General features: G+C 52.6%; 1 protein-coding gene across 3 annotated transcripts in view; it reads left to right on the forward strand.

Moving 5' to 3' along the window:
• The window catches only part of DLG5 (discs large MAGUK scaffold protein 5), a 122,684-nt gene that overhangs the window by 52,354 nt on the left and 58,069 nt on the right, over positions 1-12,261 (forward strand). For 2 of the 3 annotated variants that reach the window (XM_060111583.1, XM_060111591.1), the window contains exons 3-5: positions 8,266-8,428; positions 10,237-10,380; positions 11,021-11,204. In XM_060111583.1, the coding sequence (XP_059967566.1) occupies positions 8,266-8,428; positions 10,237-10,380; positions 11,021-11,204 (491 nt within the window). Of the gene's footprint in view, positions 1-7,235; positions 7,300-8,265; positions 8,429-10,236; positions 10,381-11,020; positions 11,205-12,261 lie in introns of those variants that run through there. The other variant, XM_060111600.1, reaches the window with a different exon arrangement.

The raw sequence follows: 12,261 nt of genomic DNA on the forward strand, positions 1-12,261 counted from the left end.
CAGAAGCTCTGAGGATGGGGCTCAGCATCCATTTTAACAGCCCTCCTGGTTGGAGATGAGTTGATCTAACCTAGTCCCTGGCAAAAGCACTGGAATGTCTGTGGCTGGCTTGGACCAGCCCCTTGGAGTGGAATGAATGGAGGGTCATCCGTGGCCCACTGCAGCACCTTCTGGAGGAATCCCTCCTGGCTCAGCCTCACCTAATGACGGGCAGAGCGCTTCTTTTCCTGGCCATCTCAGGCGCACCCCCCGACCGAGGGGCTGATGAGTCAGATGGAGACTGGCTGTTTCTGTTTGTTAGGTCTTTCTCCATGAACCTAAGGAAAGGCAAGGTCTTACAATAAAAACATTGCCTCCACTTTCCCACTTACGCCTCCCTAACTAAGAACGTTTGGGCAAAGAACAGCAAGTTATATTTGCATAAGAGAAAATTGGTAGGTGGAGCCTTGGGTATGGTATTTTCTCTGCAACAGCTGGTACCTGGTTGCGCCTTCCCTCTTCCCGGCTGGCATTAGGTCCTCAGGTGGTCTGCCCATTTCACCTCTTCAGCCTGACCCTCCTAACAACAGACCAACAGCCTTAAAGTTTGCTGTGTCTTTCCAGGCAGTTTTCATCAGCCAAGCACGTCTGGCTTCTTTGATGCTTCCCCCCACCCCGTGTGGCCTGTTAATTTGAGTAACCTGCCTGTGGGTAGACCCCATGGATCTGCCCAGGGGATGCACACTCATTTCAGGCAATCGATGTTTTTTTCCTCCCCCGTTCATCCTGATCTAATTTCTCAGGTACCTTTTTTTCCCCTCAACTTGGATAACTGGGGAAGTTTTAAGAAGAGGAGACATTCTTGGGCGGCATTTATAAAATGAGCCTTAAATTTCATGCAGATTGAAGTAACAGGAGAGCTTTCTTATTAAGGAGAGAGATCTGGTTTTGTTAGCAGGAGGATCTGGAGGGCTTCCTTCCTACCCCAGCAAAGATTCCTTGAAAGTACAGCTTCTAGTTGATAGAGGATGGTGGGGTGAATGAGCATGGAGGCAAGGCTGCACCCTGACCCCTTGCCCTCTGACCCTTCCTTCTCTGATCCTTTTGGATCCGGGGCCTGTTTCCTCCGGGAGCACCTTGTCCTCTTGGAGCCCGTGCTCGGCACTCATAGGGATCACAGGGGGGCCTGGCTCCGGGCCTTACAGGCTAGCCAGGTGTCTTAGTCTGTCCAGGCTGCTATCACAGAACACCACAGACTTGTCAATTCAGAAACAACACACATTTATTTCTCACAGTTCTGGAAGCTTGGAAGTCCAAGATCAAGGCAGAGTCGGTGTCTTGGGGGGCCGGCTTCCTGGTTCATAGATGGTGCCTTCCCGTAGTAACCTCACATGGAAGGAGGGGGAAGAGCTCTCTAGGGTCCCAGTTATAAGGCCACTGGCCCCATTCACGTGGGCTTCACCTTCATGACCTCATCACCTCCCAGAGGCCCCACCTCCTAATTCCACACGGGGTTGGGGGGTAGGACCTCAACGTAGGAATTTGGTGGGGTACACCAACATTCAGACCAGAGCACCAGAGAAGTGACTGGCCATTTTGCCTTGTGTAAAACAAGGAGACAGAGGGGAAGGAGCAGCTCTTTCTAACGAGGGGTGTCACAGGAAGCTTCAGGGAGGAGGTGGCCTTCTAGTGGGGTCTTCCAGGAATGGCGCTCTGGATGTAGGAGCAGCCTGGAAGCAACAGGCCATCGTCACCTGTCTTGGTTTGGGTTTCGGCAAACTGACCCTGAGTCAAGGATTTGAGAGCAAGTAGCTTATCTGGAAGGAGATCTGGGAGCTGGGCAAGGCTGCAGCTACTGCGCTGGAGTCTAACCTCCTTCGCATCCAAGTCCAGGAGGAGCCCAGCTGCAGTCCTGTGCTGACGAAGGAGGGCATCCCCTGGGCATCAATGGGCGATGCTTTTAAACGTAGTGGGTATTGGACAGCCAAAAAAACAAGGGATTGATAAGCCACTCTGGCCAGACAGTGCGACTTTGGTCCAGACCAGAGGTTCTCAAACTTTACCAGGCATCAGACTCACCTGGAGGGGAGTGCCGGCTTCTCCCCCAGGGTTCCTGATTTGGTAGGTCTGGGTGGGGCCTGACCTGTGCATTTCTAATAAGGTCTCCAGTGAAGCTGAGGTGCTTTCGGAAGCACTGGTTCAGGACGTGGGATTGTGTCTCCCCCTGACGGCTCTGGCTCTCCTGGGCTGGAGGCGAGGATGGCTTGGTTTTGCTTGCTGCGGCCTGTGATGACCATGGTCTGCTGTTTTGCTTCTCTCCTGACAGCCAGGGCCTGGAGGAGGCCAGGAAGTTTACCTGGGCATCCCTGCTCCACCCAGCTGACCACTTTGGGCCGGTGCCCATTTTCTCCTTGGCCTCTGGTACCCCAGGCCCACAGGGCTCTGAAGCAGAGCTGTGACCTCTCTAGCTGTAAATAAGACTTGGTGGGGAAGTGGCCTTCAGGGTCAGCTGGAGTGTGGTGTGACAAGGGGGCTAAGGACAAAGGGCCTTACAGCCAAGAAGACTACCCAGCTGCCAGGCTCTGGCTGAGCCTCAGTGGTCTACAGAGGAGGCTGCGCTTGCATCGGCCAGGGTGTCCGGGAGGAGGAGCCAGGACTTGTGATGGCGAAGGGTCTCTGCTCCCCTTGGCTGCCGTTTTCCTCTTACACCAAGGCCCAGAGGAGTGAGAGCTCTTTGTCCAAACTCCAGGGCCTGTGCCGGCTCTCCTGGCATCTTCCAGCACTCGTTTTGGGGCCATTTTAGTCCAGTCCAAATCCCTTAACCCCAGAATCCCATCCTGAACATAAAAATGAAAAAAAGAAAATCTTTCTTTTCTTAAGTTTTTCCTTTTATTATTATTAATTAATTAATTAGTTTATTTATTTATTTATGGCTGTGCTGCATGGCTTGTGGGATTTCAGTTCCCCGACCAGGGATTGAACCCAGGCCACAGCAGTGAAAGTGCCGGATCCTAACCTCTAGACCACCAGGGAACTCCCCTGCCTTCTTTTCACGTGGGTTCCAGATTTGGGAAGAGGAAGGAGTGACGTGGGGGGAGAGTGGACAGTTTTGCATTTGAGTCCCAAAGAACAACTGCACAAAGATAGAATTTGAGGCTTCTGTGGACAACTCACTTGACGTTAGTTTTGATTTTGCTTGTTCTTGAAAAGGTTTACTATAAACACAGTGACTGGTCGGGGGTGACAAGCCACACCTCTTCATTGGTCACACCTCTCCTGGGATGGTCACTTCAGTTTCGGGCACCACAGTGTTGTTGTTTGTTTGTTTTTTTTAACTTCAGATTTTTTTAAGTCATGTTCCGTGAGGTATGAATTACGTACAATTTATCCTTTTTGGTGTATAGTTCGATGAGTTTTGATGAACACATTGGTTATTTAACCACTTCCACAATTAAGATTAGAACAAATCCTCCACCCTGAAGAATTCCCTTCTGTGACTTTGTAGTCAGCCTTTCTTCCCTCTACCCCCAGGCCCTGGCAACCATGGATCTCTCTTCTGCCTCTGTAGTTTTGCCTTTTCCCAAACGTCGTGTAAATGGAAACATATGGTGTGTGGCCTTTTGAGTCTGGTTTCTTCCACTCAGCATAGTGCATTCGCGAGTCCCTGTTCCCCTTGCCCTCGTGTGTACAGGAGTTTGTATGATAGTGCCTTTTTGTTGCTGAGAAGTATTCCGTTGAATGAATATAACACTGTCGTTTATCCATTCAGCAGCTGCTATAAACAGTTGTGTGCTAGCTTTTGTGTGAAAATAAATTTTCATTTCTTTTGTGTAAATATACAGGAGTGGGATTACTGGGTAGTATGGTAACTGCATGTTTAACTTTATATAAGACTGTCAAAGTGTTTTCTGCAGTGGCTGTATGATTTCATATTCCCACCAGCAGTGTTTGAGAATTCCAGTTTCTCTGCATCCTTGCCAGCATTTGGTGTTGTCGCTTTTTTTAATTTTAGCTCTTCTGGTAGTGATAAAGGGATTTGGCAGTTGTTTTCAAATACTTGCATGTCTGTTGTTTAGAAGAAGAATTACAGTTGTACCTTGTGGCCTTTGTTTTTTTTTGGCTGCGTCGGGTCTTCGTTGCTGCGCTCGGGCTTTCTCTGGTTGCAGCGAGCTGGGGCTACTCTTTGTTGCAGTGTGTGGGCTTCTCATTGTGGTGGCTTCTCATTGTGGAGCACGGGCTCTAGTCACGTGGGCTTCACTAGTTGCAGCACGCGGGCTCAGTAGTTGTGGCTCGCAGGCTCAGTAGTTATGGTGCACAGGCTTCGTTGCTCTGCGGCCTGTGGGATGTTCTGGGACCAGGGATTGAACCTGTGTCCCCTGCCTCGGCAGGCGGATTCTTAAGCACTGCACCACCAGGGAAGTCCCTACCTCATGGCCTTGTGGGGGTAGATAGATCTAGGGTCAGTGGGAGAAATACAGATTTTAACTCAGTACATAGAATAATTACCTGGGGAGAGATTAGATGGGCTTTGCTGTGAAGTAGGGAGCTCCCTCACTGTGCAGGAGTTCAAACAATCTTGGTAGCTATTTAGGGGATTCTGGCAACCATTTTCTTGAAAGGACTGCATCATCTTGAAAATGTTTTTCAACCCTGAGATGCAAGTAAAAGAGAAAAACTTTATTTTTAATTGAATGGATATGGAAAGGGTTTTCTGCAACACTTGCTGTTATTTTGGAACTTCCTGGCTTAGCACATGTTGGGATTTTTCTTGAGGCCCCCTGTGGCCCTCCTCTGCCCTCTGCCCTTCTTATTGTGAAAGGACAGGGGTATCCAGGCAGCAGTTTCCCTAAGTCAACCTGCTATTTGATGGATTCACAGGCCTGGATGGCCTCACTTTTTGTGTGTTTCGTGTATGCTCAAGCCTTTGGGGCAGGGGAAGGGAAGCAGGAGGCCAATCCTGTCGGGAGGCCGTGCAGGGTAGTGGACGAGGCCCTGGGTCTGGAGGTGAAGCCGTATTTGCATGGGTATCCACCGGCTTCCCAGCTGTGCAGTTTTGCTAGATGTCAGTTTCTCACTCGGTGATCACAGCACGTATCTGGGAGGGTACTGTGGGTATTAATGAAGTGAGAACCCAGGTGCGTTTAACACAGAACCCAGCGCGTAGGCTGTGCTCAGCAAATGACAGCACTCACGTCCCTGTGTGTGTGATCGGCTGCCCCCAGGTCCTACCAGCTGCAGAGCCAGTGGCCTCATCCTGCTGGAGACAGGCAGGAGGCGGTGGCTCTGTGTGGTGACAGGTCTGATGACCCCTACTTCTGTCCTGCTGCTGCTTCTCTCTCCAGCCTCTGCAAAAGCCAAGGGCTACATTTTTCTGTTGCTTCATTTTTAAAATGGGATGGAAATTCTTTATCTCCCTGGAGGCAGATTGCTGGGCCTGGTGGTGCTTTTCAGTTCTGAAATTGAGACCTGATGTTTCTCTGATACTTACTGAACTTGACCGCAGGTCAAGTCATTCTCAGAGCATGGTCTGGTGTCCCTGAGGTCCTTTCATGGAGCCAGTGAGGTCAGAACTGTTTTCATAATGATCCTGAGATGTTACTTGCTTTTTGCACTCTCGTCCTCACACAGACTCTACTGTAGAGAGGAGTTTTCTACAGGTTCCATCCACAGTGTGTGATGTTGCACAGATGTGACTCTGGCTGTCTTTATTAAGCCAGATGTCAAACTGCATTACGCAGATGCAAAGCCATGCCATTCTCTTCTCTGTGTTTTTTGTTTTGTGGTAGAAAGTGTAGTTAATTTTTCATGAAAAATCTTAATGTGACTATGTAACGGGTTTGGTTATTTTAAAATTAGTAAATATTTTAAAATACCTTTTTAGTTTTAATTTCTAATCTGGTAGATATTGTTAGATATAACCCCTATAAGCAAAAGCTCTTTGGAGTCCTCAGTCATTTTTAAGAGTGTAAAGAGGCCCTAAAATCAAACCATTTGAGAACTTTTAGGTTGAGGCCTCGGGCACTGGGGTCAGGCAGAAGGCACTCCATACACCATGCTGTCTTTTACTTGCTTGGTGACCTGGACCCATTATTTAAGCTTGATAAGGTTTTGTTTCCTGATCTGTAAAATGGGAATAACAGCAGTATCTTCCTTAAGGGGATGGAATGGGATAATGTGTGAAAAGCATCTCATAAACTGCCAGGCATGGAGTGAGTGCTACTCATGGTTGTCTTTGGGAGGCTGCAAGGCACAGCAGCAGAGAGCATGTGCTCCGAATCGGGTGCCTGGGCTCTCATCCAGGGCACCACTTGCTGTCTGTGGAAGTTTAAGTTGATTCCTTAAGCTTGCTGGGCCTCAGTTTTCTCACCTGTAAAATGGAGATGATAATATTCTTACCACCTCTGGGATTGTTGGGAAGGTTAAATTAATGCCTGGGGCATCTGTGTTGTGTGCTGTTGTGTGGTTGGTTGTGACTGTTTACATTGAAATCCTTCTTTTCTGGGTGCTTGTTGGGTCTGTTCATCCCACTGTCTTGGGTTTGTCAGTCCTCCACAGATCATGACCCTCCCCCCCACCCCCCCGGGGCTGGTTAGATGAAGAGTTTTAGTTGTAGGCCTCTCCAGAAGGGGGTGTCAGGCACGTGTCCAGAGGAAGCCCCACGTGTCAGGCAGCCGGGTAAGTTAGTGCAAATCAGATGGCCATCATAGAACTAGAGCTCATAGAAGTGCCTTCATTTGCCAAAGAGGAAGACGTTACACAGCCGCACAGAGCTGTAACCAGCCTGTTTTCCAAAACTCCTGGGGGCGGGGGTAAGGATCCAGGATCTTTGGGGAAAGGCGAGGGAAGGCTTTTCAGGCTGTGGACTAGAACCCATGGAGGGAGGGAGATGCTTGTGGGAAATGGTGATCCTGGGCCCCACCTTAAAGAACATTTTGGCTGCAGAGGTCTGGCCTGAGCACAGGAATCCCGGTTGTCACGGAGGTGCTGGCTTTAAAATAACATGCGTTTCGAGGGGTACTAGATTCAGTGGTTGGCGTACCAACATTGGATAACACTGAGCTGGGAGCTCGAGTCTCCTGCCTCAGACCATGGTCTAGCTTGTCACCCACAGTGTCGAATTCTCCGTCCTCCCTGCCACTCCTGGAAGATGCGAGGCCACACCTGAGTGCCTGTCTTGGGGGACACTTGGTTTGCACAAGCAAATCAGCCAACAACGGTCTGCTGCAGGGCAGCGGTCAGGATGACACAGAGTCAGAAGACGTTCGTCTTGCCTTTTACACATTACAGGGCTACTGGGGAGACAGATGCTGTGTCCCTGGGGTGAGTCAGCCTCTGGATCACATCCATAAACTGGGATGACTTCTGTGGGTTACTCTGACCCCACTGAGGATCTCTGAGGGTTAGAGGGCTCAGGGGAACACATGGACGGAGTTAACTATAAAAGCACCATGGATTTGTCTCTTTTTCTGGGACATTTGAGTGAGGTGCATACTTCCTAGAAGCAGATTGGGATCTCGTCAGAGGTGCTGGTGGTGGCCACTGTTCCTTGGTAATAGCATAAGGCATGCGATTCCCTTCAGGACATGTCTAGTCCTAGGGACAAGTGATGAGGGCCTGGTGTGGGCTGGTCAGTTAGAGGTCCTGGGACTTACCTGCACCCCATCCCACTTACCTTGGCCATAGGCAGCTCTCCCTGTAGCCCCTCCAAGCTGCACACCTGGGCTGGTTGAGCAGGTGCTTTAGGCAGTCGGGCAGCTTAGAAGAGGGAACTGTGTGGAGTGTCCAGCCCTGATCAGGGGAAGACAGGACACGGCCCTTGGGCCTGGCTTTGGAGCTGGCTGCCTCTGTCCTCTGCCAGCTTCTCTGGGAAGCTGTAACTGTGTCTTCCTCTTCAGGCCGTGCCTTCCACCTTGCTCAGGCTGGCCTCTCCGTGCCCAGGGGTGGGTGACAGCTGGTGTTAGCAGAGCAGGCAAGGATGCAACGATCAGGGCCAAAACAATTCCATCCTGGAGGTGCCAAAGCTAGGTTGGAGGGAGAGAGGGGGACCTCAGGGTTCTCAGCCAGGGCCAAGGTAGTGGGTGCTGGAGCCAGACTGCCTGGGCTCTGGTCCCAGCTGTGCCTCTTACACTCTGACTTGGTGGTGTCCTCTGGGAAAGGGGGATGTAACAGGACCCACCTGGTAGGGTGATTGTGAGGAGCGAATGCAAGCTGAGAGCCCAGAACAGCGCCTGGCTGCTGGTGGGTGCCATGTGAACACGAGTTCTCTTTGTCACCTTCCTCCTGCAGGCACCACCGGGAAGGCGCCGTCCCCACCGCCGCTGCTCACTGACCGGCAAGTGAATGAGAAGGTGGAGAACCTCTCCATTCAGCTGCGGCTGATGACCCGGGAGAGGAATGAGCTGCGGAAGCGCCTGGCCTTCGCCACCCATGGGACCACCTTCGACAAGAGGTGGCGACCGTGCCCCTCCCCCGCCGGCCCGATGGACAGGGTCACCACCCTGATGCCATGGCACCCCCTGCCCCGAGGCGTACCCTTAGCTCCTGAGAGCCCTGCTGCCTGCCCGAGTGTCCTTCCCGCCACCCGCCCGTGTAGACCTGGATGCGGGGAGCAGGGCGGAGGCTTGTTATGCTTCCTCCAGATCAAAATCGGAGTCTATGGCCTGAATCACACAACTTGGGGATTGAGCAGTGTGCGTGGGTGTGTCCATCCTACACTTGGCTCCTGGCACTTGTGTGCTCTTGCGTGCGTGTGCGTGCGTGTGTGTGGACTGGCCTCACCGCCCTTGTACTGGCCGTGCAGATGGTCATTTGGTGAGTGGTCTGGGCAGCAGCTGGAGGCTCCTGGTCCCACTTTGGTGCCTCCTCCCTGGTTGGTTGGATGGCCTTGGCCTTGTCACCAGCCCTTTCCCAGTCCTCTCTGCCTTCCAGCCCTGGAGACAATATGCTTCTCTCTCTGTCCCCTGTTTGCTGCTGTGTGCAGCCCCTGCCCTAATAGAGATAGTCAGTCACCCTGTTGCTGAGCCTTTGACTGGTCTGTCCGTGGACAAGGGCACCGCTGTCTCCTGGATACCCCGGCCTACTTCATTGTTGAGTGGATCTTTATGTGGTTTGTAAACACGTTAGTTGTTTCCTGCCACGTGTGTTTTAGAAAGGGTTGGTCCCACCTGGCTTTTTTGTTATTTTGAAGAAAACTTTTGACGACTTCTTTTGTTGGGATTGAGAGGTAGATACCAGGGAAGGGTTGGGGAGGTGCTGGCAGGGGTTCTGAGGGGAGCAGCAGCAGGGCTGGTTTAAGTGCTTTCCTTCAGGAGCATCAGGGGTATGCGCCTCATCCTGGGGAGGATTTTTCTGGGGTGACGTCGAGGCTCAAAGCCTGCTCCTAGAGGTCGCTTTTATGAGGATGTGTCTCTCAGACAGACAGCTCGAGGGCAGGGCAAGTGAAGACAGTGTGCGAGTGTGTGCCGTCCACATCTGCTTTCATGCCACCAAGGCAGAGTAGTGGCTGCACAGAGACTGGCCCTTTACAGGGAAAGGTTGCTGAAGCCTGCTCTAGGGCAGGGATTCCCAGGCTTGAGCTTGCACAGGGTCACCTGCAGGGCTTGTTAGAGCACGGATGGGCTGGCCATTCCTCCCTCCCTCCTGAGTGTCCAATTTTGGAGGTTGGGGGCTGGCCTGAGAATTTGCATTTCTAACAAGTTCCCAGGTGACTACAGTGCTGCAGGTCTGGGGACTCCTGGTCCTGGCCACTTTTCTCAATCTTGGCTGCACATTGGAATCCCTTGGGGAGCTGAAAAATCCCCATGTCTGAGTCCTACCCTCAGGGATGCTGACGTAATTGGTCTGTGCCTTGTCTATTCGTTATGTACCCAAGATTGAGAATCACTGTTGTGAGGAGAGGAGGAGCTTCATCCCAGGGACTGCTGGGCCCACTGCGTGCAGGCCTGGCGTGTGGCCTCCCGGGGGCTCCCAGAGAACAGGAGCACCTTCCCAGCTCTCCAGGCCCACGCAGGGAGTTCAGCAATCAAGGCCCTCCATCCTAGGGATTCGGATTCTGTTGGTCTGGCTGCGGCCAGGACACCTGGGCTCAGCAGGCACTGGGGGTGGCGGAGCGGGCGTTGGTGGTGGTGGTATGCAGGAGACCAGTGTTCGGGAACTGCTGGGCTGGAGTGACCTAGGACGTGGCTTCCCAGGGAAAGACATTCTTGTCATTGTGATCCCGGGGTCAGTGTTCACTGGGCTGTTTGCCGTCTGGGCCAGGCCCTACCACAGGCTGAATCCGGACTACGAGAGGCTGAAGATCCAGTGTGTGCGGGCCATGTCAGACCTGCAGAGCCTGCAGAACCAGCACACCAACGCCCTGAAGAGGTGCGAGGAGGTGGCCAAGGAGACCGACTTCTACCAGTGAGTGGGGCCTGCCTGGCCAGGGTTCCCAGCGTGCAAGGAACCGCTGCTTCTTGCCGGTCTTCAGTTCTGGACCTGGAGCCTGGGGTTCTGGTCCCATCCTGCCTCTGCCACATAGCAAGCGGTGGGCCTTAAGCACATGGGTTTGTGGCTTTGGGCCTCAGTTTTCCATACCATCCATTGCCAGCTTCAGAAGCACGGCTGGTGGGAAAGTGGTTGAATGTGCGAGACGGTAGGCCGGGCAGATCACTGTGGACCTCTGGGTCCCTGCTGGGGCTCCACTGCCACAGGAGAGGCAGGTGCGGCATGTTCCCCTTTGGTCTCCTGGTGCCCCCCTGAGGGCATTTGCCTGCCCACCTGCTGACATTTGCCCAGGCCTCAGCACTTGGAGGTGCCAGGTCCATGCCAGGTAGGGGCTTATCTCCTTTCCTTGGCCTTCACATGTGTGCCATTGTGGTGTCAGGCTCTTAAAAAAATAGTTTGGGTCTTCCTGGCATGTGGCTGACAGCAGGCTGTGGCCTGCCTCTGCACGCTGCTGACCTGTCTGGTGTGTTGGGGGTCCGAGGACCTGGAGGGGGTGCTGGTGCCTCGGGTGGGAGTTGGAGGCTGGCCAGGCTTACTGTGCCACATGGGATTTCAGCACGCTCCACAGCCGGCTCCTGAGCGACCAGACCCAGCTGAAGGATGATGTGGACATGTTGAGGCGGGAGAACGGGCAGCTGCTACGGGAACGTAACCTGCTCCAGCAGTCGTGGGAGGACATGAAGCGGCTCCACGAGGAGGACCAGAAGGAGATCGGTGACCTCCGGGCCCAGCAGCAGCAGGTAGAACCGGGCTGGGCGGCGGGGGGCGGACCAGACCCAGGTCAGGCATTCACCCACTCACCATCCATTTACCAACACCCCGCCCCCCCCAACACACACACCTACCATCTCATCTACCCACCCGCCCACCCACCCACCCTCCCACCTACCTACCTACTGTCTACCCGCCTACCGCCCACCATCCACATAGTCATCTACCCGCCTACCACCCACCATCCATCCATGCATCTGTCCTCTTATCCACCTACTCATCTGCCACCCATCCGTTCCCCACCCACTGTCCGTCTACTTGCTGACCTACGCACACCCATCTTATCCACCCACCCGTGTGTCCATGTGATTACTTAGCAAGTATTTTTGGTGTCAGCCTTCTGTGAGGCATCGGGCCATCTGTGAGCAAACACTCAACCCTTGTTTTCCTGGACTCTACAATCCAAGGGGGGATACAGATGTTAATCAAATAACCACACACATTCTGTATCGTTCTGAATATCGCAAGGGCTACCAAGGAGGAGGTTCTATGTGGTATGTGTGCTGTGTCACAGGAATTCGACTTAGTCTGGGAGCTTTGGGCATCTATAGCTTCTTTCCTTTGTATGGATTGTGTGAGATTACAGATGGAAAGAAACTTGCAAATATTAAAATCCTGTGCAAATACAAGATGGTAACAGTTAACCATCGTTATTTTGGGATGAGAGTATGTCCTGCTGCCCTTGCTGCTCTCTGCGTTCGAAGTTAGTTTCTTCACTTTGCTCAGCTCTTGTTTCACATTGACAGCAGTGCATGAGGAGCAGGCCAGTCAGAACACCGCTTCCTGTGAATGATGTAGGCCAGTGCCTCTTCTCTCATAGCTTATGGTCTGGAACTGCCTGGGCTGCCCAGGGACGTGGCAGGGACTGATGATGCTCTGTGTCCATAGATGGTTGGACGTTTGGTGTTGGAAGACAGTCCCAGGCAGAGGCAGGGTGTACTGCTAGCATTGTAGCATGGGTCCAATTAAGCAGAGCACCTTCCCCATCAGAAACATTTATGGTTCCCCAGTTAAAGCAGGACCGTT

This window comes from Mesoplodon densirostris, chromosome 1, assembly GCF_025265405.1.
Source record: "Mesoplodon densirostris isolate mMesDen1 chromosome 1, mMesDen1 primary haplotype, whole genome shotgun sequence".
In the NCBI taxonomy this organism is placed as follows: Eukaryota; Metazoa; Chordata; class Mammalia; order Artiodactyla; family Ziphiidae; genus Mesoplodon; species Mesoplodon densirostris.